At 42.1% G+C, this 23,577-nt stretch overlaps 1 protein-coding gene across 8 annotated transcripts in view; it reads right to left on the minus strand.

Annotated features, from left to right (window-relative positions):
- The window catches only part of ATAD2 (ATPase family AAA domain containing 2), a 59,652-nt gene extending 42,561 nt beyond the window's left edge, over positions 1-17,091 (minus strand). For 5 of the 8 annotated variants that reach the window (XR_004987792.2, XM_045581504.1, XM_045581505.1 and 2 more), the window contains exons 1-6: positions 16,815-17,090; positions 7,122-7,270; positions 6,011-6,060; positions 1,515-1,680; positions 1,101-1,203; positions 758-845 (exon numbers count right to left, since the gene is read on the minus strand). Coding sequence is in view for 7 of the 8 variants with exons in the window: in XM_045581504.1 (XP_045437460.1) it covers positions 758-845; positions 1,101-1,203; positions 1,515-1,680; positions 6,011-6,060; positions 7,122-7,270; positions 16,815-16,982 (724 nt within the window). In the remaining variant the exon portion in view is untranslated. Of the gene's footprint in view, positions 1-757; positions 846-1,100; positions 1,204-1,514; positions 1,681-6,010; positions 6,061-7,121; positions 7,271-16,814 lie in introns of all 8 variants that reach the window. The other 3 variants (XM_045581503.1, XM_036437195.2, XM_036437196.2) reach the window with 1 other exon arrangement.
- Positions 17,092-23,577: the final 6,486 nt, after the last annotated feature.

Here is a 23,577-nt window from a genome sequence, read left to right on the forward strand (position 1 = left end):
TGTTGACAAATTTAAGTATCTCCTTCTTTAGCTTTTTGCCTTTTAAATTTCAGTTTGGATATTCCATCCAGCTTTTCTGGCTGTCACTGAGTTACATAAGAGAATAACTCAAATAATCTACTTATGATCATTTAAACACCAAACACTTAAAATGCATTTCCGACAACTGGTTTTCACTCAAGAAAATTTCTAACAGAGTATAGTAATAAGTCCTAAACAGAATAGCAAAACTTTAATAATTTCTTTTAAAAATAAAAATAGGTAAATACGTTATCTGGATATGTTATCTTGTATTACATAAGAAAACCAGTTTTATTACTTTAGAATAGTTAATTTCAAATACTTTCCCAAATACTATCCTTTAAGCTCTCCCTGCCCTCACTTTTTTCTTTTAAATTGTGACCACTGCCCTGGCTGGTTTGGCTCAGTGGATAGAGCATCAGTCTGCGGACTGAAGGATCCTGAGTTCGATTCCAGTTAAGGGCACATGCCTGGGTTTTGGACTTGATCCTCGGTAGGGAGCATGCGGAAGGAAGCTGATTAATGGTTCTCTCCCATCATTGGTATTTCTCTCTCTCCCTCTCCCTTCCTCTCTGAAATCAATAAAATATATTTTAAAAAAATAATAAAAATGACCACTACTCTGATCTCTCCCAAACTACTATAAAAGTCAGAGCTTTTGAATAAAAAGGCTACATTCTACTAAATAAAAGTACTCATATTAAAACTCAGGGACAGAACAAGAGAAAAGACTAACCCACACTGCCTTCTTGATTATCAGTTGTTTCTTCATCAGTTCTTTGAATACTTTTTTGTTTTCCTCTTGGGTACATATTAAGATTCCCCTAAAAACATTTAAATAAAAGCCATTAACATTTAGTACACTTATTTAAGAAATTCAATAGTACCTTCCAATATTGCTTAAAATAAATATATTTACAGCCATAAACTCTTACAACTCCAGCAATAACTAGTGACTAGTCAAACAAATGCGGAATAAAACGATGATCAATTTAACAAAAAAAAAAAGGGGGGGGGTAGGTACTATAGAAAATGTTAAAGATTATTAAATCATCCCCTTGATGGAAAAATATATTTACTTCTTCTGTTTCATTAAACACTGTCAAGTCTTCTAGTCCTCTCATTCGCCGTCTACGCATCTTCTTCATGTCATCCATTTTTTGAAGAACAGCTTCAGCAGTGCTTTAAAAAATATATATAAAGCTAACACTGTAAAATATTGCATTTTAAAAAACTTAATTTTCCTTCCACTTTATTCTTTGAGTACTAGCATTTTAAATATCTCTATTTCTTAATTTACTTGTATATTTTTTATATTTTCAAAAATAATTTATGTATACAGAATTATTATAAAGTCCTCTAGTAATAATTCTTCTTTATGCTTAACATAAACTAAATGTATTAAATATTCAGGCTAGTTAAAATTTATGACCCCTCCCCTACAAAAAGTTTTTGTCACCTAAATCATCTTGATCTAAATAATTTTCACTTACTTTGTTATAAGTTTATCAAATAGCACAGACTGGTTCACACTACTGTAACGACTTCTAATCCTACAACTGCGGCGAACTTCAACATCACCATTCTCTTCATGCAAGTGTTCTGGAGTCTGAACAATGTTTCTTGTCCTCAATGACCGAGTAACTGGAATTACTTTGTCTTCATAGATGAATACATGAAAATAAGTAGAAATAGAAATAGCACTTTAAAAAGAACTCTAAAATAAACGACTGAACAGCTACACTTTCACATAACAGAATTATAGTATCTTGAACTTAGCTTTTATTAAAATATTAGAAAACAAAATTGAAGTTAACAACATATTCTTATCATATAGTCCAGCCATTCCATTCTCAAGAGAAAAGGAAAGATATATATAACACAATGACTTGGACACAAATGTTAAAAGCAGTTTTGTGTTAGCACCAAACTGAAAATAACCCAAACATCCAACAAAAGATGAATAAAGAAATTGGGGGGAAAGGGAGAGAAAGAAAGAAATTGTGGTAAACAACCTAATTGCCCATCAATGGATGAATGGATAAAGAAGACATGGAGAGCTGGCTAGTGTAATCAGTGGATAGAGCACATGTGTCAAACACAAGGCCCGCGGGCCATATCCGTCCCGCCAGGCCTTGCAGTGTGGCCCGCACCGCGCTGTCATCACTGCACTCTGCTGCGTTTCCATCACAATGACAGTTTATGACTGTTCAGTAAACCATTTGGCCCGCGATTTAGGCTGGATTTTAGATTTTGGCCCCTTCTCTGATTGAGTTCGACACCCCTAGGATAGAGGGTCAGCCTGTGCACTTAAGTATCTCAGGTTTGATTCCCAGTCAAGGGCATGCACGAACCTGGTTTGTAGGTTTGATCCCCACCCCAGTCAGGGTGTGTGTGGGAAGCAACTAATCGATGTGTCTCTTTCACATAGATGTGTTTTTCTCTCTCTCTCCCCCCTTCCCTTCCACTCTCTAAAAGTCAGTGAAAAAAATATTCTCAGGTAAGGATTAACAAACAAAAAAAAGAGGAATATAATTAGTCTTCACATAATACTCTTCCAAATACTCTGTGACTTTAAGCAAAATGACACAAAATGAAACCAATTTTACATTAGGCTAATTAAAGAATTAAATTCCGCCGAAATCGGTTTGACTCAGTGGATAGAGCATTGGCCTGCGGACTAAAAGGTCCCAGGTTCGATTCCGGTCAAGGTCATGTACATTGGATGCAGGCACATCACCGGTAGGGGGTGTGCAGGAGGCAGCTGGTCGATGTTTCTCTCTCATTGATGTTTCTAGCTCTGTCCCTCTTTCTCTCCCTTCCTCTGTAAAAAATCAATAAAAATATATTAAAAAAAAAAAAAGAATTAGGTTCCCACAGCATCTTATAATGCAATAAAATATGAGGCTAGCCCTGAATAGTGTGGCTAAGTTAGTTCTGCATTGTCCTGTGCACCAAAAGGTTGACGGTTTGACTTCCGGTCAGGGCACATGCCTAGGTTTCGAGTTCCATCTCTGGTAGGGGGCCTAGAGGAGGCAGCCAATCAATGTTTCTCACTCTCTCCCTTCCTCTCTAAATATAAAAAAAAATATTAAAAAAGAAACTACATTAAACAAAATGACATTATTCGAGGACCTGCTGTATACACACAATGAACTATTATGAGAAAGAAGGACTTTGCAATAACACGGATGAACTTTGAGAGCATTATGCTAAGTGAAATATGTTAGATGGAAAAAGAAATACCACATAATATCACTTATATGTGGAATCTAAAAAAGCTAAACTCATAGCAAGAGACAAAAATGCTGGTTGCCAAGGGCTGGATGGTAAAGGTTAAAGAGAGATGTTGGTCAAAGAGTACAAATTTCTAGCTATGAGTAAGTTCTGAGGATCTACAGAAGAGTGATTATAGTTAATGCTATTGTAAAAATAGTTAAGAGAGTAGATCTTAAATATTCTCACCACAATAAATAGTAATCATGTGACAAGATGCAGGTGTCAGCTAAGCTATTTCAGTATCATTTTGCAATACATAGGAGTATCGAATCAATATTCCTTTAACACTTTAAACTTATACATCATTATATGTTAACTAGAGGCCTGGTGCATAAAATTAACGCATGGTGGGGGGGGGGGGCAATGTCCCTCAACCTGGCCTGCACCCTCTCCAATCTGGGACCCCTCCGGGGATGTGTGACTGTGGGTTTAGGCCTGATTCATCATTCATCGCACATCCGTCTAGAGCGAACATCTGCTCTAGAGAGCAGATGGACATCCCTTATAATCCAGGACTGCTGGCTCCTAACTGCTTACCTGCTTGCCAGTCTGATCTCCCCCTAACCACTCCTGGGCCGGCCTGATTGACACCTAATTGCTCTCCTGCCGGCCTGGTTGCCCCCAACTGCCCTTTCTTGTCAGCCTGGTCACCCCAAACTGCCCTCCCCTGCCAGCCTGATCACCCACAACTTCCTTCCCCTGCTGGCCATCTTGTGGTGGGAATCTTCTGATGACGTTGCAGCAGCAATCTTGTGACAATGTCTCATGATTCCACCTAGGCTTTTATTATATAGGACTAGAGGCCCGGTGCACAAAATTTGTGCACAGGGGTGTGTGTGCTTTAGCCCAACCTGCACCCTCTCCAATCTGGGACCCCTCAGGGGAGTCTGACTGCCGGGCCTAAACAGGCAGTCGGACATCCCTCTCACAATTCTAGACTGCTGGCTCCCAACTGCCTGCCTGCCTGCCTGATTGCCCCTAACCACTCCCCTGCCAGCCTGATTGTCCCCAATTGCCCTCCCCTGACAGCCCGGTCACCCCCAAATGCCTTCCCCTGCATATTTCCTCTTTATTAGGTAGGGGTTTTTCTTTTACATATTGGACAGCCCTAACTGGTTTGGGTCAGTGGATGGAGCAATGGCCTGCAAATTCAAGGGTCCCAGGTTTGATTGCAGTCAAAGCCATGTACCTTGGTTGGGGGCACATACCCAGTGGGGACTGTAGAGAAGGCAGCTGATTGATATTTCTCTCTCATAGATGTTTCTAGCTCTCTATCCCTTTCCCTTCCTTTCTGTAAAACATCAAAAAAATATATATATAAAATAAGAAACCTTTAAGATTCTCCCATATCTGCCTGGCTGGTGTGACGCAGTGGCTGAGAATCCAGGCTGGAGCAGGGGGAGATCACTGTGTGGGTCCACATGCTGCTGCCAGCCTGAGACCCCAGGCTGGGAGCATGGACCCAAACCACCACATCTGCAAGTGGCTGTGGGCCTGCCCCGCCCACAGCTGCTTGACACCTGCACTCATAAGTTCCAAGTGGCCAAGGGGCATTCTGGGACTCCTGCCGCTCAGGGCCTAAACACAGGCCTACAGGCTAGGAGTGGCCTGGGTCCAGAGGATGTTTCCGGGACTCAGGCCACTCAGCACCTGGGTATGCAAATTAACCGCCATCTTTGTTGGGTTAATTTGCATACTGGCTCTGATTGGCTGTGGATGTAGCAAAGGTACGGTCAATTAGCATTTTTCTCTTTTATTAATGTAGATTACAATAAAACTGGTGGGATGGGGGGAAGGGACAGGACAAATTGTGGTATCTATAATAACAAAAGCATAATATGCTAATTAGACTGGATGTCCTTTGGCACAACCTTCTGGAGGAAGCCAGGGCTGTGAGGGAAGCCCGGGTCCTGGGTGCCTGCTGGTGGCCAGAGGGAAGCCCATGATGGCAGCCAGGGGAAGGACGGCCTACTCTTGCATGAATTTTGTGCATTGGGCCTCTAGTATCTATACAATGGAGAACTGTTCAGCAACAAAGGCAACAACATAGATGAATCTCACAGTAATTATGCTGTGTAGCTAGACCATAAAAGAATGCGTACTACATAATTCTACTTATAGAATTATGAAATTATAAGTAGAGTATGCTCAAAATGCAAATGAATTGATAGTGACAAAAAGGAGATTGGTAGATACTCAGGAACTTTGGGGGATAGAGGGCATGGAGAAGGTTGGGGGGTCAGGAGGGATAAAGGGCCTGAGGAAATCTGTCGGGGTCGGGGGGTGATGGTTATCTTCACTACCTTATTGTGGTGATGTCACAGCATATACTTTTGTCAAAATCAAACAAACTGTATATTTTAAATAAGGGAAGTTTATTGTATGTATTACAATGCACCTATAAACAAAACATTATGTTCTTTAAACATCCAAAATGACTTTAGTCCTGGCCAGTGTTGCCCAATAATTAGAGTTGGCCTTCACTCCAAAGGATCTCAGGTTCACTTCCTGGTCAAGGGTACATACCTGGGTTGTTCCCTGGCCCTGGTTGGGGTGAGTGTGGGAGGCAACTGATTAATGTATCCCTTTCACACCCATGTTTTCCTCCCTTCCTCTCCTTCCCTCCCTCCCTACCTCACTATCTAAATTCAATGGAAAAATACCTTAGGTAAGAATTAACAACATCAAAAGTGCCTTTAACATTACTTACCTTTTTTGCTTTCTTCTTTTTTTTTATCAGCCTGCTGTCTGGCCAACTGCCTATTGAAAAAAAAATTAAATAATTCAAAATAATTGACACAATTTTAAATCCTCTATTTCATAATATACAAAGTAGGACAAAAATTTAAATCAGTATGGAGAGTAAGTAACTATAGATACATAACCTAAAAACACTAAAAAAATAGCATGAAAATATTTATGCTTACATAAATTACTAGAGGCCCAGTGCATGAATTTGTACATTAGTGAAGTCCCTTGGCCTGGCCTGTGGGATCAGGCCAAAACTGGCTCTCCAACATCTCCCGAGGGGTCCTGGATTGCGAGAGGACACAGATCAGGCCAAGGGACTCCACAGGTGCATGATCAGGACAGAACGCAGAAGCTGGCCAGCTGGGGCTGGATTGTGGAAGGGCTCCAGGGTGTGTCCGGCCTTTTCTGCTCAGTCCCCATTGGCTGAACCTCAGCAGCAAGCTAACCTACCGGTTGGAGACCCCCTGGTGGTCAGTGCACATCATAGTGATAGGTTGAGCAGCCTTAGCATATTATTAGCATATTATGCTTTGACTGGTGAATGGATGACCAGACGACTGGTCACTTAGCATATTAGGCTTTTATTATATAGGATGGCTAACAAAGTCTGAGAAACCTGTTGTGAAACAGGCTCATAGAATTTTCATAAAAAGAGCCCCTCCTTCCATACCATGGAGGTCTATTTTTATAAACTACCATAGGTTCCAATTAGAAACTAGGGACACAGTGATTGAAGGGGTGTTTTACTTTTCCTTTCCTTTTTGTCTACTGAGGAAGGGAAGTACTTTTTCCCTTATAGCAGTTGGTAAACTATAAATAGTAAATATTTTAGGCTTGTGTGCCATATAGTTTCTATTACAAACATTCACACAACTCTAGCTTTGAAGGAGGAAGGCAATCATAAACAGAATGAATGGGCTTGGGTATATTTCAATAAAACTATTTATAAATGATATTTTATAACCCTAGAATCTTGATGAGTAGTTAAGAATACACTTAAAAATTAAATGCAAATCCTAAAATGTTACTTTAATACTATTATGGTTTAGCATTCAGAAAACTTGTGTTACCTTGTAAAATGCCCGCCATTAGCATGTTTCTCTGTTACTTCCATATTCTTATCAAAACTAGAATCTGAAGAATTCTGTGCATTTTTTCTCAAAGTCCTTAAAACACGTTTCCGGTGGTAGGTTTCAACTTCCTTAATTGAAGACCCATCCTTGAAGAAAAATTGAGAAGGCCATGTAAGTTTTTATTTGGTCAAAATTCCCAAGTTAAACTACTCCAAGAGTGTTCTCTGATTATGTTTGTACAACTGCTTTCTGTGTAGAATCATTTTTTGTATCTTCCCAACAATATCTAGAATTATTTTATGATATCAACAATATCTATGAAATGGCTAATATAAGACATCGATTTTAAAAAATATATATTTTTATTGATTTCATAGAGGGAGGGAGGAGAGAGATAGAAACATCAATGATGAGAGGAAATCACCGATTAGCTGCCTGCCTCCTGCATGCTCCTACTGGGGATCAAGAATCCGCAGGCTGCTCTGGCTGATTTGGCTCAGAGGATAGAGTGTTGGCCTGTGGACTGAAGGGTCCCAGGTTCAATTCTGGTGGAGGGCATGTGCTTGGTTGTGGGCACATCCCCAGTGGGGGGTGTGCAGGGACGACTGATTGATGTTTCTCTCTCATCGATGTTTCTAACTTTTTATCCCTCTCCCTTCCTCTGTAAAAAAATCAGTAAAAAAAAAAAAAAGAATCAGCAGGCTGACGCACTCTCCACTGAGCCAAACCAGCTATGACAAGATTTACTGATTATTGAGACTTATAGTTCTATTTCAGTAAGTAGTTTATAAAGAAGTTTTCCATCACTGAAAAAAAAAGTTGTGAAAGTTTATAACAATAAGTACTCCTTTTTGTAAGGCTACAGAAATTAGAAAGATACACACACACCACTGTCTGTCATGCAATCACTGATAGCAATCTTAAAATAACTAGGCAATCAGAATTATAATTTTGGCTTGAAAGACAAAAAAGAGTTACCTATTTCACCCAGATAATGCAACAACTGAATTCAAAGACTGCTTAGGCAAATTAATCTATTATAGAAACCAGAGTTTTATGTAACTATTTTTTGCACAATAGACTTCATAAGCTACAGAGTTTCTATCATAAACTATTCAAAAGTTCATATGTACCTCATGAATAAAGGATATTTTTACATTAGAAGGCAAAAGTACCTAACAACTCTATAATTTAACTAGAGGCCTGTTGCAAGAATTCGTGCACTGGGGGGGGGTCCCTCGGCATAGCCTGTGGGGATTGGGACAAAACTGGCAGTCCAACGCTGCCTGCTGCTCCTGCCTGCCACTCCTGCTCATCACAGCCCCACTGCACCTGCCGCTGCTCCGCTATGGTCTCTGTGCTGCAGCAGCCAGCCATGAGTCCTATGTCTGATACCTGCTGGTCAGCTGAGTGGTACTCCTGCTGAGGTAGCGCAGACCACCAGGGGGTGCAGCTCCTGCATTGAGCATCTGACCTCTTGTGGTCAGTGTGCATCATAGTGACCATTTAGGCTTTTACACACACATATATATATACAATATGAGGGGGGGGGGGGAGACTAGAGGCCCCCATGGAGGGGGAGGGGTGTCCCTCAGCCCCTCCTACACCCTCTCCAATCTGGGACATCTCTCTCACAATCCAGGACTGCTGGCTCCAAACTGCTCACCTGCCTCCCATCCTGATTGCCCTTAATTGCTTCTGCCTGCCAGCTTGATTGATGCCTAACTGCTTCCCTGACAGCCTGCTTGCCCCTAACTGCCCTCCCCTGCAGGCCTGGTCCCCCCCAACTCCTCTCCCCTGTAGGCTCAGTCACCCCCAACTTCCCTTCTCTGCCAGCCAGGTCATCCCTAACTGCCCTCCCCTGCAGGTTTGGTCTCTCCCAACTGCCCTCCCCTGCCTGGTCATCTTGTGTGTTGGAATGACGGTCAATTTGCATATTACTCTCTTATTAGATAGAATAAAGGCCTGGTGCACAAGTGGAGGCCAGCTGGTTTGCCCTAAAGAGTATCCTGGATCAGGATGGGTGTTCCCTTGAGGCAAGGGGCAGCCTGGGTGAGGGGCCTGAGGTGGTTTGCAGGCCGGCCACACCCCCGTCAACCCAAGCTGGAGGCCCTGGTATCTGGGGCTTATTTATCTTTTACAATTGAAACTTTGTAGCCTTCAGTGGAGGCCTGGGCCAGCCAGAGTGTGCAGAAAGCTTGACTTCCTCCATTACTGGGGAAACCCATGCCTCCTGTCTGTAGCCATCTTGGTTGAGTTAATTTGCATACTCACCCCTGATTGGCTGGTGAGCATGGCTTGTGGGTTAATTTGCATTTTACTTTTTTTTTTTTAAATATACTTTATTGATTTTTTTACAGAGAGGAAGGGAGAGAGATAGAGAGCTAGAAATGTCGATGAGTGAGAAACATCGACCAGCTGCCTCTTGCACACCCCCTACTGGGGATGTGCCTGCAACCAATGCACATGCCCTTGACCGGAATCGAACCTGGGACCTTTCAGTCCGCAGACTGACGCTCTACCACTGAGCCAAACCAGCTTCAGCTGCGTTTTACTTTTATTAGATATCCTGTTTCCCCGAAAATAAGACAGTGTCTTATGTTAATTTTTGCTCCCAAAGATGCGCTAGGTCTTATTTTCAGGGGATGTCTTATTTTTCCATGAAGAAGAATACGGTACATATTTATTGTTAAATGAAAATAAAAGGAAATTTATTACCTGTATACGGTACGGTAGTACGGTAGTTGTCAACACAAACCAGACAAACTGTGAATCCTACAGTATCAAGAATTTACTCATTTATTCAATGACAATCATGTCATCATCTTCTGGAACATCATCATAACAATCCAATTCCTGAATTTCCTGGTGAATTTCTTGTGTCTCCATTTCTTTCAGAATCAGTGGACCAAATCTCTCATGTTTAGCCTAGGGGGGGGGCCTTATTTTCCGAGGGATGTCTTATATTTCACTCAGAAGGAAACCTGTAAGTAGGTCTTATTTTCGGAGGATGTCTTATTTTCGGGGAAACACAGTAGTAGAGATGCCTTACTACTGTGAAAATTGATAAGGTTGGAAAACCAGGAAGTGTTTAAAAATTAATCCTCCCTGTCCCCATAATCTTTACCCAATTATTTCATTTTATTGAGACATTGTCATTTGATTTTGTTTTGGTCAGAATACTGATTGGTTCACAAGATAAAGATATGTATTCCACAAGGATTTGTGTGAGAACTGGGAAAATACTTAATAAAATACTAAGTCATATGTACGATTTATTAACACTTTTATCAGTGTACCTTTATATGATACATGGGTGAGCAAAAGAAGGTTTACAGTTTTAATACAAATAAATTATACAATAATTAATAAATAATAAACTATTTTGTGTACTCACAACTGTAAACCTACTTTTGCCCATCCTTATATTTAAGGACGTTTGAAAAAAAAAGATACCTACACTTTTAGGTAAGTGTATTATTTTTAATAGAAACACCTACATCTTGATGGGTGGTAACATAAGATTTTCCAAGGAAAATTTGAGAATATTTCCAGATCTCAACTTCCACAGGTACTTTTTCTTAAAACTGACTTGCCTGAGAAGGCAACCTTAACTAACAAGGCACCCTCTTTCATTTACCCAGAGCCCTATCTCCTCTCATTTTGAATCTTACCATTGTGAACTGCCTTTAGGCATTACAAACCTTCACAAAGGCAAACAAAGAAAACACTAGAGTAGGTGTTAAGTAATTGAATGACTAAGCTAAACAACAAAATCCTTATCTTTAACTGTAAGAGGTTTCCAATTATTTTTTCAAAATTGAAAAAAAGACCTAAATAAGCTAAGAGACCATTAAAAATAAATTTTGGCAAATGATTTTTGGCATAAAAGCCAGAAAAACTGAATAGCACTGCTAAACAAATTTCTTTCATTACATTCTACTTATTTGTATGAATGTTTTCAGTGCCTAAAATTATAAAAACAATGCAACGAATATCAAACACTGTCTATAGCAATAAAATTTATCTACAGATACAAGAATTGGGTGGGCAGAATTTCACACATGAAATCCTACTTCCCATGCTTAATCATGTTAATCAAAATGTTTGTGGTTTTGTTCAGTTGAGTAGCAATTTTAATTCAATACACAAAAGTTTTATATCAGAGCCTTGTGAGCATAGAAAAGTAGGAAGAAAATTCAAATTTTGTTTTACAAATATATAACCAGTTTGGCTCAGTGGATAGAACTTCGGCCTGCAGACTCAAGGATCCTAGGTTCGATTCCCGTCAAGGGCATGTACCTTGGTTGTGGGCACACTCTCTATCCCTCTCCCTTCCTCTCTGTAAAAAATCAATAAAATATATTTTAAAAACTGGGATAATGCTATTTATGTTTTGTAACTCTTTTCTAGTAATACAAACATTTTCCCATGTTGTGAAATATTATTCTAAAATCTTTTTAAATGAATCAATAGTATTCTACCCATTACATGAATGCATTTAACAAATTGCTTAATACATCACACTTAGGTTATCTGCAATTTTTGTGTGTCATAGATAAATTATCTTATGTACATTTGATTTCCAAAGAAAACTAGTGCAATTATTAAATCAAAATAATTCTCAAGAGGTAAGTTAAAAGCCAACTCATAATGGCAATTAACACTGAATGATAAAAATGGGAACTTTCACTTTCTATTTTTTACAACATGCAGTACCAGAAAAAGTTTCCCTAAGAAGTAAAAAACAAAGAGAAAACATAATCTGAAAACAAATAAGCCTGGAGATGTAATGCCCTCATTTATTCTTTGGCTAAAACCTACTTAATTATTGAGAGCACTGATAATTCTTTAAAAGTGTTAAAAGAGGAAAAAAATATTGTGAGATTGTAAGTCTATTACAAGTTTTTAAAAAATCTCCCATATGTTGTACATATAAAGTCGAGATTAGAATATCTTTTCTAACTTTTAAGTAAATATACAATGAAAAAAACAGTATGTTCCAGAGGCTATAGCATGTTTTACTTTACCTAAGTTAGAGAATAAAAAGTGTACATAAACACAATCCAAAAGTAACATACAATCATCACCAAACTCTTTATTATCCATCCTTAACTGAGTCTTCAGTGACAGAAACAACCCTAAATTTAATAAATCAGAGCCCAGACCTGAGAAAGCATAGAAATAGACAATGGCTAGTGTAACTCTGAAGGAAAAGGAAACCAGAGGGAGCATCCAAACTCATAGTAAATATAAGCAAAAGTTTAAAAAATTAAAACAAAAAATTCAGAGAATCCATACAAATCAGGAGAAAAAAATCCTTAAGCCCAGTTGTGTGAGATCACATTCAAAACATAGAATAAGAGATACTGCTGATCCTCACAGCCAATTGGCTTGGAGATCAACTCTCCCCAGTGATACCACAACAAGCAAGGCTGAACAACAAGACTGCACACACAGCCCACAAAGGGCTGCACCAAGACTGTCCACCTCAGGTAACTGGGAAGGCTGAGCTACTGGGCCCTGCTAGGACACCTAGCACACAAAGCTACTCCATCAACTCAGGGAAACAGCTAAAATGCAGAGGAGAGGCAGCCCACAAAGAAAGGAAATGGAGGAAAGCAAAAGAATGGACATAAGAGTTCAAAACCAGTTATAAGGTTTTTCAAGAATTTCCTAGAAAAGGCCGATAAAATAAACGAGACCTTAGAGGATATGAAAAGGGATCAACTAGAAATAAAGCATACACTAACTGAAATAAAAAATATACAGAGTCCTAAAAACAGACTGGAAGATCGCAAGAATCAAGTCAAAGATCTGGAACACAAAGAGCCAAAGGACACTTTTCCACAGAAGCAAGAAGACAAGAGAATCCAGAAAGTTGAAGATAGTTTAAGAAGCCTCTGGGACAACTTCAAGCGAATCAACATCAGAATTATGGAGGTCCCAGAAGAGAGAGAGCAAGATACTGAAAACCTATTGGAAGAAATAGTGACAGAAAACTTCCCCTACCTGGTGAAAGAAATAGACTTACAAGACCAGGAAACGCACAGAACCCCAAACAAAAGGAATCCAAAGAGGACCACACCAAGACATCATAATTAAAATTCCAAGAGCAAAAAGACAGAGAGAATCTTACAAGCATTAAGAGAAAAGCAGTTAATTACCTATAAAGGAGCACCCATACGATTGTCAGCTGATTTCTCAACAGAAACCATGCAGGCCAGACAGGAATGGCAAAAAATATTCAAAGTGATGAACAGCAAGAACCTACAACCAAGATTACTCTACCCAGCAAAGCTATCACTCAGAATTGAAGGCCAGATAAAGAGCTTCACAAATAAGAAAAAGCTAAAGGAGTTTATCACCACCAAAACAGAATTATATGAAATGCTGAAAAGTATTAATTAAGAAGAGGAAGAAAATAGATAAAAATTATGAACAACAAATATGTAACTATCAACAAGTGAATCTAAAAACCAGGGGAAATAAAAAATCTAATGAATAGTATTAACTGGTGAATATAATGGAATCAGAGGTATGGAAAGGAAGTGGACTGATGATTCTCAGGGAAAAGGGGAGTAGGGGATGCGGGAAGAGACTGAACAAAAATTGTACACCTATGGATGAGGACAGTGGGGGGTGGGGAAAGGGCAGAGGGTGGGGTGGGAACCTGGTGGAGGGGAGCAATGGAGGGAAAAAAGAGTAACAATTATAATAATCTGAACAATAAAGATTTATTTAAAATAAATCTTTTTAAAAAACATAGAATGAGGACCCAGCCAGTGTGGCTCAATGGTTGAGCATTGACCCATGAACCAGGAATTCACAGCATGACTTGCAATCACGGCACATGCCCGGGATGCAAGCTCAATCCCCAATAGGAGGCGTGCAGGAGACAGCTGATTGATGATGCTCTCTCATCACTGATGCTTCTATCTTTTTCTTCTTTTCTCTCTCAGAAGTAAAAAACAATGTGTGTGTGTGTGTGTGTATATACATATATATAATTTTAAATGTAGAATGTGGTTAATAAATAGATGACTATAGGCAGGTACCTTCAAAATTAAAAAAAAAAGGTCAGCCTCTGAGATTAGCTGGAAAAGAAAATCCACTTTAATATGAATAAATTTAACCATCTTTAAAAGTAACTTACCCTAAGAAATACTCTATCAATGACTGTGGTTGAAGAGACTAAAAAATACTATTAGACCTAAATAAAACCAGGGTGTTAAGATTCTGAAATACATGTTAAATGCCCCCCAAAAAGGGGGCAAGCTATAATTTAACCAAATGCATTGAATGTAATGTCCCCAAGTTAGAAAATAGTCTAATCACAAAGGTATGTTTCTTATTTGGTATTGGTGGGCTTTGTTAACACGAATACACCACTCCTCAGGATTATCCATTTATTTTTATTCAATCCCGTGCTCACTTGGTCCAGAGAGTATTTATAAAAGAGAGGAATACTATGTCTCAAAAAGATATAAACCAAGCCTGGAAAAAAAAACACCTTTCTACCCTACATCAGCTAGCCGAGTGTTAACTGCTCAACCACCACGTCACAGAAATGACATTTATGGCAAATAGTCTCTATACGTTTTGCTGTTAGGTCCCTTTGCTAGACTAAGTTCTGTTAGAGCAAGCACAATCCACAACACATATGTACATAAGGGTGGAAAACAGGGAGGCCAGTCTAAAACCTATTTTAATAATCCAGGCAATAATGTCTTGAATCAGCATAGCAATAATGAGGAGCTGGGAAGTGGTCTGAATACGTGGTGAAAGCAAGCCAACAAAACTTGCTAATATAAAATGAAAGAGGAGTCAAGGATGACTCAAAGGCTTTTGGCCTGAGGAACTGGAAAGACAGAGTGGCCATTATCTGACTGTGGTCTTAGTAACTGGCAATGACCGAGTCCTCACTACAGTACTGGCCAAGTGTTCAGGTAATCTCCTTACATGCATGATCACATTTAATTCACACTGCCCAGGTGGTGGGTATCACCTTTTAACATGTAGGAATCTGATTATTGGTAAGTTGAGATTCAACATAACAGCTGTTCTGAGCACCCAATACATTATCACAGCCACAGGATCCAGCATTGTCCTCAAAATGGTAAACATTCCATACATATCTTCCGAAATAACTACTTTTTTGAACATAGGCTGAGTTCAGTGCAGAAATAAAGCGTCTGGCCTCCCCCAGATCTCTGCCAGCTTCTGCACATGCTGGAGAAACAGACCCTGAAAGTCAGGAAATCCTTTTTATAATTCAGAACCACAATTTCAGAGATGGAACAGGAACTCTAGCGATGCCCCGCTGTAGATGCAGCACCCACCACAGAAACTGACAACTCTTGCCTAGAGCGTAGGCCTGCGGACTGAAGGGTCCCAGGTTCGATTCCGGTCAAGGGCATGTACTTTGGTTGTGGGTACATCCCCCAGTAGGGGGTGTGCAGGAGGCAGCTGATGGATGTTTCTCTCTCATTGATGTTTCTAACTCTCTATCCCTCTCTCTTCCTCTCTGTTAAAAATCAATAAAATATATTTAAAAAGAAACTGACAACTCTTGTCAGATCGTGAACGCCCGCCCCCAACACCACGTTCTGTCCCTTCCCCCTCACTCCCCCCTCCTGCTGGGTCTCTCATTCCCACTTCCAGCTCCTAACCCTCTCTCTGGCCCTACTCCTGCCCCCACCTCCCACCCCAACCCCCCTCAACAGCACTAGACTTCCCGCTGCCTTCCCTTCCCTAGTGCTGCCTCCTCTGCTTCTCCAACCTTTAGGGCAATTGAGGTCCCCTCCACCTGCACCTCCTGCAGGGGCGGGGCGTGGAGGGGACGCTCCCTGGAAGGAGAAGCCCCCTAGAAGGAGAAGCCGGTCTGTCAGTCTTTCAAAGGAGGATCAACTGCTGCAAGCCCGTGGAAACTTCCCTACAGACGCTGCTGGGATAGGGGAGGGTCCCCACTGCACCGGGGAGCTGCCACGGACTGGGGCACCTTCTGGGGCCAGTGTCTTCGTCTGTGGGGCACCGAGTCCCACTCGCCCCCGCTCACGGGGCTGCGCTGAGGCTCGGGTGACGCGGCTGCGCGTGCGGGGCCGGTCTCCATCCCTCCACATTATGCAACCTGGCATGCCTTCCCCGCGCTCCCGCTCCGGAACCTCTCCGGATCGGACCGTCCATGGAGGTCAGGGGACCCGGAGTGACAGTCCTCCTAGCCCCCGCGGTCCCCCAACACCTCCCCTGGGCGTACACAGTGCTCAGTCAGGACCTGTGCGTCTCGTGCTCCATGGGTGGGTGCGAACCTAGGGCGGGAGCCCGGGCACAGAGTGTTGGTGAGGTGGGTGGGGTGTGGGGCGGCCCCCCCCAAACTTGGGGCTCGCCCCCTCCACGGCGCTTCAGCTCCGGAGGGCTTGGGCTTGGGCTTCCTCTTGCGTAAAAAAAGTGGGGCGTCACGGCTCGGCCCGTTTCCCGGTGTCTTCACCCGACCCACACCCCGCGGGGCTCCGGTGTTCAGGGGCCTTCCATTTTTACCCGTCCCCGACCCACAGCACGCCTCCCAACCGCCTCCCCCGCCCGCCAACTGTCACCGGGCCGCCCGCCCGCCCCCGGGCCCCACCCGAGCACCGAGCCCTCGGGCAGGGCCCCTCCGGCCCGGCCCCGGGGGCCGCCCCGGCCGGTACTCACCCCCTCGGCGGCCGCGGGGACGGCGGGCTGCTCCGCGGCGCGGGCCGAGCGCAGCCGCCTCCGGCCGATCCGTTCCAAGCTGAGGAACTCGCTGGACAGGTCCAGGGAGCTCGCGGCCGAGGCGGCGGAGTGGCCGTGCAGCTCCAGGCTGCTGCGGAGGACCACCATCTTCTTCTCCCGGCCCGGGGGCCCCGGCGTGGGCGGCGGGTCCGAGCGGGCGGGCGGGCGGGCGGGCGGCGGGAGCGGGGCGCTCGGGCTCTTCCGCGCTCTGAATTCTGGCGCCACTCGCTCGCGGCCCGCGGCGGCGGCGCGCGCGCCCGGGATCCCTCCGCCGCCGGCCCCGCCCACGCCGCCCCCCACCGCTGCGGGCTCCGAACTTCCCGCCCCGTCCGGGGGCCGAGGGGCTGCGGGCCACGTGGAGGGGAGCCCGCACCCAGAGGACCGAGGCCCCGGGCGGGACGTGGCGGGAGGGCGCCGCCTTCGTTGCCTTACGTAGTTCCGGCTCGCGGGGCCCGGCGGAGGGACACGGCGGGGAGCGGCGCGCCGACCCGTTTGGAATTTTGGCGCGAGGCTGGCGGAGGGGGAAGGGAGGCCGCCGCTCGCTCTGATTGGTTGGCGGCGGCCCCGGCGGCTTCGCCCCGCCCCTTAGGACACCTGCCTCCAGCTTCCTCCGTGCAGGCTTCAAATGCAAAACGTGGAGCCCTCGCCCGGGTGGGATGAGGCGCTGGGCCTTTGTTGAGTTTGGGCTTGAATCCACAAGTTTTTTTTTGTTTTTGTTTTTGTTTTTTTAATTGATAGCTTAACCTAAACAAGTTCAAAAGCAAAAATAAAGGGAGTTAAAAGCGTAGGTTCTCTACCCAAAACTGCCAGGTAGGTCCCACGCATACGATCTTAAGCAAATTATCTCTCGCGGTCTTAATTTTCCTCTTTAAACTAACTATAATAATAATAATAATAATACCTAAAGTTATAAGATATTGCTATACTTCAGAACCGAGTCTACAATTATAAATGTTACTGTTATAGAATTACGGGGGGGGGGGGGGAAGAGGCTTCTTTAAGTTTACAGCAGTTACTTGACTATTTTGATATATAGATAAATAACATGTTGAATGACCAGAATGGGAGTGTTCTAGTGAAACAGAAACAAAAGCTATTTATTGATGTGGCTAACTAAGTTTACTTAATATCGACATTTATTAAATATTTATTGAGCATCTATTATGTGCTGGCGGCACTATGCTAAGCACTGAGGATGCAGCAGTGAATAAGAAGCAAAAACGCTCCCATACAATTTCAATTCTGGTGGAAGGATAAAGACAAACTAAATCATTTGTTTGGAAAAAAAAAAAAAGTGGTCACAGAGAAATATAAAGTAGGGAAAGGGGAAGAAAGTGCAATTTTAACAGGGTGATTAGGGAAGTCTGACCAGATAATAGAAGTGCAAGCAAAGGAAAGGGGAGGATAGGGAGAATCAAAAAGGAAAGAGCAGCTAATAGCAGATCCTGCAGGGCTGTGGACCTCAGCTGTTTTATTTTTTACTTTTTTTTTTAATTATAAGTGAAATGAAAAGACATCACAGGATTTTGAACAGAGAAGTGACTTATTCTGACTTTTAAAAAGAATCCCTTTGGCTCCTGCATGGAGAAGGCAATATTTGGGACATACTTATACTAAGAAAAATTGTTGTTTATCTGAACTTCAATTTTAATGGAGTGTCCTATATATTGAATATATATATATATATATATATATATATATATATATATATATTTTTTTTTTTTTTTGAGGAATGACAAGCATTCTGAAACATTTATTTTTTCACTCAGAAATAAATATAATGTACTTGTTTTTTAAGAGAAGAGGCTAAGGAAAGTATTTGTAAACACCCTGGTAAAATGACGATGATCTCTACCTGGCTGTGGGAATTCCCGCTAGTTCTCTCTGCTCCCAGAACGAACCAGGTGAGTCCCTCTGTGCCCTCCGAGATGAGAACTGCACAGACAGAAAGCAGGAAAGGGGATTAGTGCTACAAGGACAACAGCAACAAAGCCCTGGCCCGGACTCTGGCGCAGTGAGGATGATTGGATAGGAGATGCCGCAGAGAAGGAGAGGGCACCCAAGTCTTCGGTCCTCTGTGGGCAGCGCTTCCCAACCTTTCCGCAGCCACAGGTGCCCCCCAAGCCACTGGTCATTTCCGAGTCGCTCTCTTCAAAACTGACTCGCCATCGTTTTTTAGTTTAGCCTCTAAACTAAACAAGGTAACAGATTCGATATGTTATGATTTGGGTGCATATTAAAATAAATCCTCAGGAGCGAAAATGTAAACAAATTTTGTCCACGCATCACCTAAAGTCACCTAGTCTGTACCCAAAACTTCGGGGGAGAGTCCTATATTTTTATTTGCTAAATATGGCAATCCTAGGTAGGAGGCCACTGCAATTACCCAGGCAAGAGATATCGGTGACACAGTATGAGAGCAGTGCAGATCCTGGGAAATGGTCAAATTATGGGTATATTTGAAAGAAAGAGCAAAGTGAATTTTCTGGTTAATTAGATTTCAGCATTAGAGAAAGAGAGGAGTCATGGATGACTGCGAAGTTTGGTCTTTTGTTTGCATGGCTTTTTGTTTGAGCTAAGGAAAAGATGAAGCTACACTTAGATGAAAAATGTTATGGCTAAAGCAAGTCTGGAGGGAATATTAGGAATTCCTTTTGATGCACCTTTAAGATGTAGAATTATTATATACTCTACACTTGAAATTTTACCTTTAAAAAGTTTTCAATACCTGAAATTCATACAAAATAAGTATTGAATGTAAACTGTGATTGGAAAATAAATTTAAAAAAATGCATATCTAGCTGAAGTTGGTTTGGCTCAGTGAATAGAGTGTCGGCCTGCGGACTGAAGGGTCCCAGGTTCGATTCCGGTCAAGGGCATGTACCTTGGTTGCAGGCATATCCTCAGTAGGGGGTGTGCAGGAGACGGCTGATCGATGGTTCTCTTTCATCAGTGTTTCTAACTCTCTATACCTCTCTCTTCCTCTCTGTAGAAAAAATTAATAAAATATATATAAAAATGCATATCTAAAAAAGATATTTATGAATTATTCATAATGTCAAAAACTGAAAACAACTGTAATGTCCCTCAGTGAGGCCTCACTTAAAAAGAATGTGATGCCCTAGCTGGTTTGGCTCAGTGGATAGAGTGTTAGCCCAGACTGGAGGGTCCCTCGGTTGCAGGCTCAGTCCCTGGCCACAGTCGATGTGTCTCTCTCACATTGATGTTTCTCTCTCTCTGTCTCCCTTCCACTCTCTCTAAAAATCAATGGAAAAATATCCTCAGGTGAGGATTAACAATAACAAAAAAAGAAATGTTATACAATCATTAAAAATTATGAATGTAACTGTTAATTATATGGGAAGTTTTAATTATATGGAAAATTATATTTGCACAATGCATTGTAAATTGTTAATAGGATCATAGAGTTCCATCTTTAAAAAGAACTATATGTGTATATTTACATTGGAAAAAACCTAGAAGAAACTACAACAAAATGTGAATGGTTAATTTCTGCATGGTAATATAAATGGTTGTTGTGTAGTTTCTTTGTACTTTTCTCAATTATTATGACTTTGCATTGACTATGTATTACTTTTATAATTAAGAAAGCTTTAAATGGCTGCTTACCAAATATAAATGAAAGAGGAAAGAATAATATTTAAAGTCAAGTGGTCTATCCTTCTGACATGTTCACTTTTCTTTATAAATATTATACCTCAAATAGTGGTCCAGTGCACGGATTTGTGCACATTGAAAAGAAATTAATTAGAAAAAATACTTTAATATCGCTATTCGCCCTTTCTTTATAATAGAAGTGTCAACCAAATTCACGATCAACAATGACAGATTGAAACACACATGTGCAGTTGTTGCCAGCGAGAGCTTTATAGGTATTGTGCATGCACAAGTCAACTTAGCCTTTTATATAGGTAGACTAAACTTGCTTAATTAGTCCTGCTTTCTGATGTAGCTGAACTTCTTCCAGCTCAGTGAAGCACCCCAACTTGTCTTTCAAGTAATTGTCAGAAACACAGCAGTAAATATCAACATGAAGCAGATTATTATTGTAGGTCACGCAGGGAGAACGAAGAGTAAAATATTTAACTGCAGCGGTATTTGACTATATTCTGCACAGTGAGAAAATACAAAGTCATTTTCAAGGTCCGCCATTCTTACTTCTTTTCAGTTGGGTCAAGTTTCTAAGTTTTCTAAATCTCTGTTTTTAGGCTAATGAAAGAAAATCGGATTCCACTGAGTTTCCTATCTACGTACTCCAGGACTTCTGTGAGGATCAAATGAGATGAGGCACGGGGAAAATGCTTCACAGACATTTGGTTGCAGTGTGAAATGTTTGCACCTGGCTATAAAGCAAGTCATGTTCCTGGGCTGAAGATATTGCAAGGAGGCTAGTTGTCACTAGGTTGAGGAAGCTGGGCATTGCTATGTGACATCATTACCCAGCACACACAGTGGTCTGGTCGATGGGCCTTATTTTTCACCATGGGGTCTCAATAGCATTGGCTGCTATTTGGTGATGTGTCTCTCTGGGGTGGTGGCAGGGCCTGTGTCCCACTTGGGGAAAGCCAAGTGTTGCTTTGTGGGTACCACTAGGTCCGCAGTGCCGGTGCACATCACAGCAGCTCCTGCATTGAGTATCTGCCCCCTAGTGGTTAGTGGCATCATAGCAACCAGTTGGACAGTCTGACACTTAGCATATTAGACTTTTATATAGATAACAATGTAAAAAAGTGCTTCCACCCAAAAGGCATAAGACTTGTGATTTTGTTAGATAGTATCAAGTTGACTTCTGCAGAAATTATAGCAGTCTTTTAGTTCTTTTTTTAAAAAAAGCAAAGAAATAGAGATTTCAGAACATCCACAGACAGAGCCAGCCAAAGGGTTTTCCTATCCCTTTATTCTCTCCCCCACAATATTAAGGATTACCACACTTGCTTCAGCCTTCAGTTGGTGCAGGAGGTTGATTCGTGTACCCTAAAAGGATATGTCTAAGTTATAAACTTTAGTACCTGTAAATATGACCTTATTGGAAATATGGTCTTTGCAGATGTAATTAAAGATCTTGAAAAGAGATCAGCCTGGATTTGTGGTGGGCCCTAAAAACCCAGTGATTGGTGTCATAAAAGAGAGGAAGATGTGACACAACAGAGACACTAAGAAAAGGTAACGTGAAGACGGAGGCAGGAATTTGAGTGATACATCGTTAAACCAAGGAACACCAAGGATTGCCAGCAACCACCAGTAGGAGGGAAGTATGGAAGGATTCTCCCTCAGAACCTCCAGAAGGAACCAACCCTGTTGACACCCTGATTTCACACTTTTGGCCTCCTGAATTGAGAATTAATTTGTGTGCTTTTCCCCTTACCTGGTTTGTGGTAATTTGTTACAGCAGCCTTAGGAAACTTATAGAGCTGGCCTAGAACTGGCCTTTGGCAAGTAGTACTTCTTTCCTTTTCCACAGTCTTCGGCTATTGCAGATAGGAGTGACCTGATTTAGGCAAAGAAGGGGCGATGGAAACTGAGGTTCTTTCCCACCCCGCCTGACTGCAAACAGGGTCAAGTTTGTTGTTGTTTTCCTTAAGTGTGGCAGAAAAGAGGGCTGAGGTAAGAGCTAATCATAATTCCATTACCTCATTTGAGATGAGGTCATAGGTCTCTCTCTCTCTCTGTCTCTCTCTCTCTTTTGGTAACAAGTTGGAAAGTAAACATCCGTTTGCACAGAGATTTCTTTCAGGAATGTTGCAAATCTGACCTTACTTAAACTTTGTAGCTAATCTTACTGATTTTCCACAAAAGAAGGGAAATCATTAGTTAGCCTTCCCTAATACCACAGTCACTGACTGGTCCACGGCAGAGGAGTCTGGGACTATTGCCTCCCTCCCACCCCAATCTAAGTAAGAGGAGCAATAATATTGAAATAGTATTGTGCTCCAACCCAGCCCAATATTGACCCCAAAGGTGAGGGTGCTCCCTTCAGAGTTCCCATAGTGCACTGCTGTTCTTAGGATTTTCTGCCTTATATTGAAAATTTCCCTTTTAGTACAGGAAAGTAGCAATCTGTTAAATGCAAACTAAAATAACAATGCAAATGCCAGTGTTACACAACTATTTTTGGTTTTAAAAGTAATAATAGTACTCAATGTGATATTGAGGTATGGGGACATTTCTTTTTTTTAAATATATTTTTATTGATTTCAGAGAGGAAGGGAGAGGGAGAGATAGACACACCAATGATGAGAGAGGATTGCACGTCCCCTACTGGGGATTGAGCCTGCAACCCAGGTATGTACCCTTGACCAGAATCAAATCTGGGACTTTTCAGTCCGAAGGCCAACGCTCTGTCCACTGAACCACACCAGCTAGACCATGGGTTCATTTCTTAAAACCAATATAACGACATGTATTAAGAAACCCAGAGCCCTGGCTGGTGTGGCTCAGTGGTTGAGCACTGTCCCATGCACCAAAAGATCACCAGTTTGATTCCCAGTCAGGGCACATGCTGGGGTTGTGGGTTAGGTCCCCAGAGTTGGGGTGTGTGCAGTGTGCAGGAGGCAGCCAATACATGTTTTTCTGTTTCTCTCTTTCCTTCCTGCCCTTCCTCCCTCTCAAAAATCAATAAAAACATATATATATATCTAAAAGAGCCGGGACCGTTTGGCTCAATGGATAGAGCGTCGGCTTG

Source organism: Pipistrellus kuhlii, unplaced genomic scaffold, assembly GCF_014108245.1.
Source record: "Pipistrellus kuhlii isolate mPipKuh1 unplaced genomic scaffold, mPipKuh1.p scaffold_m20_p_14, whole genome shotgun sequence".
NCBI classification, from domain to species: domain Eukaryota; kingdom Metazoa; phylum Chordata; class Mammalia; order Chiroptera; family Vespertilionidae; genus Pipistrellus; species Pipistrellus kuhlii.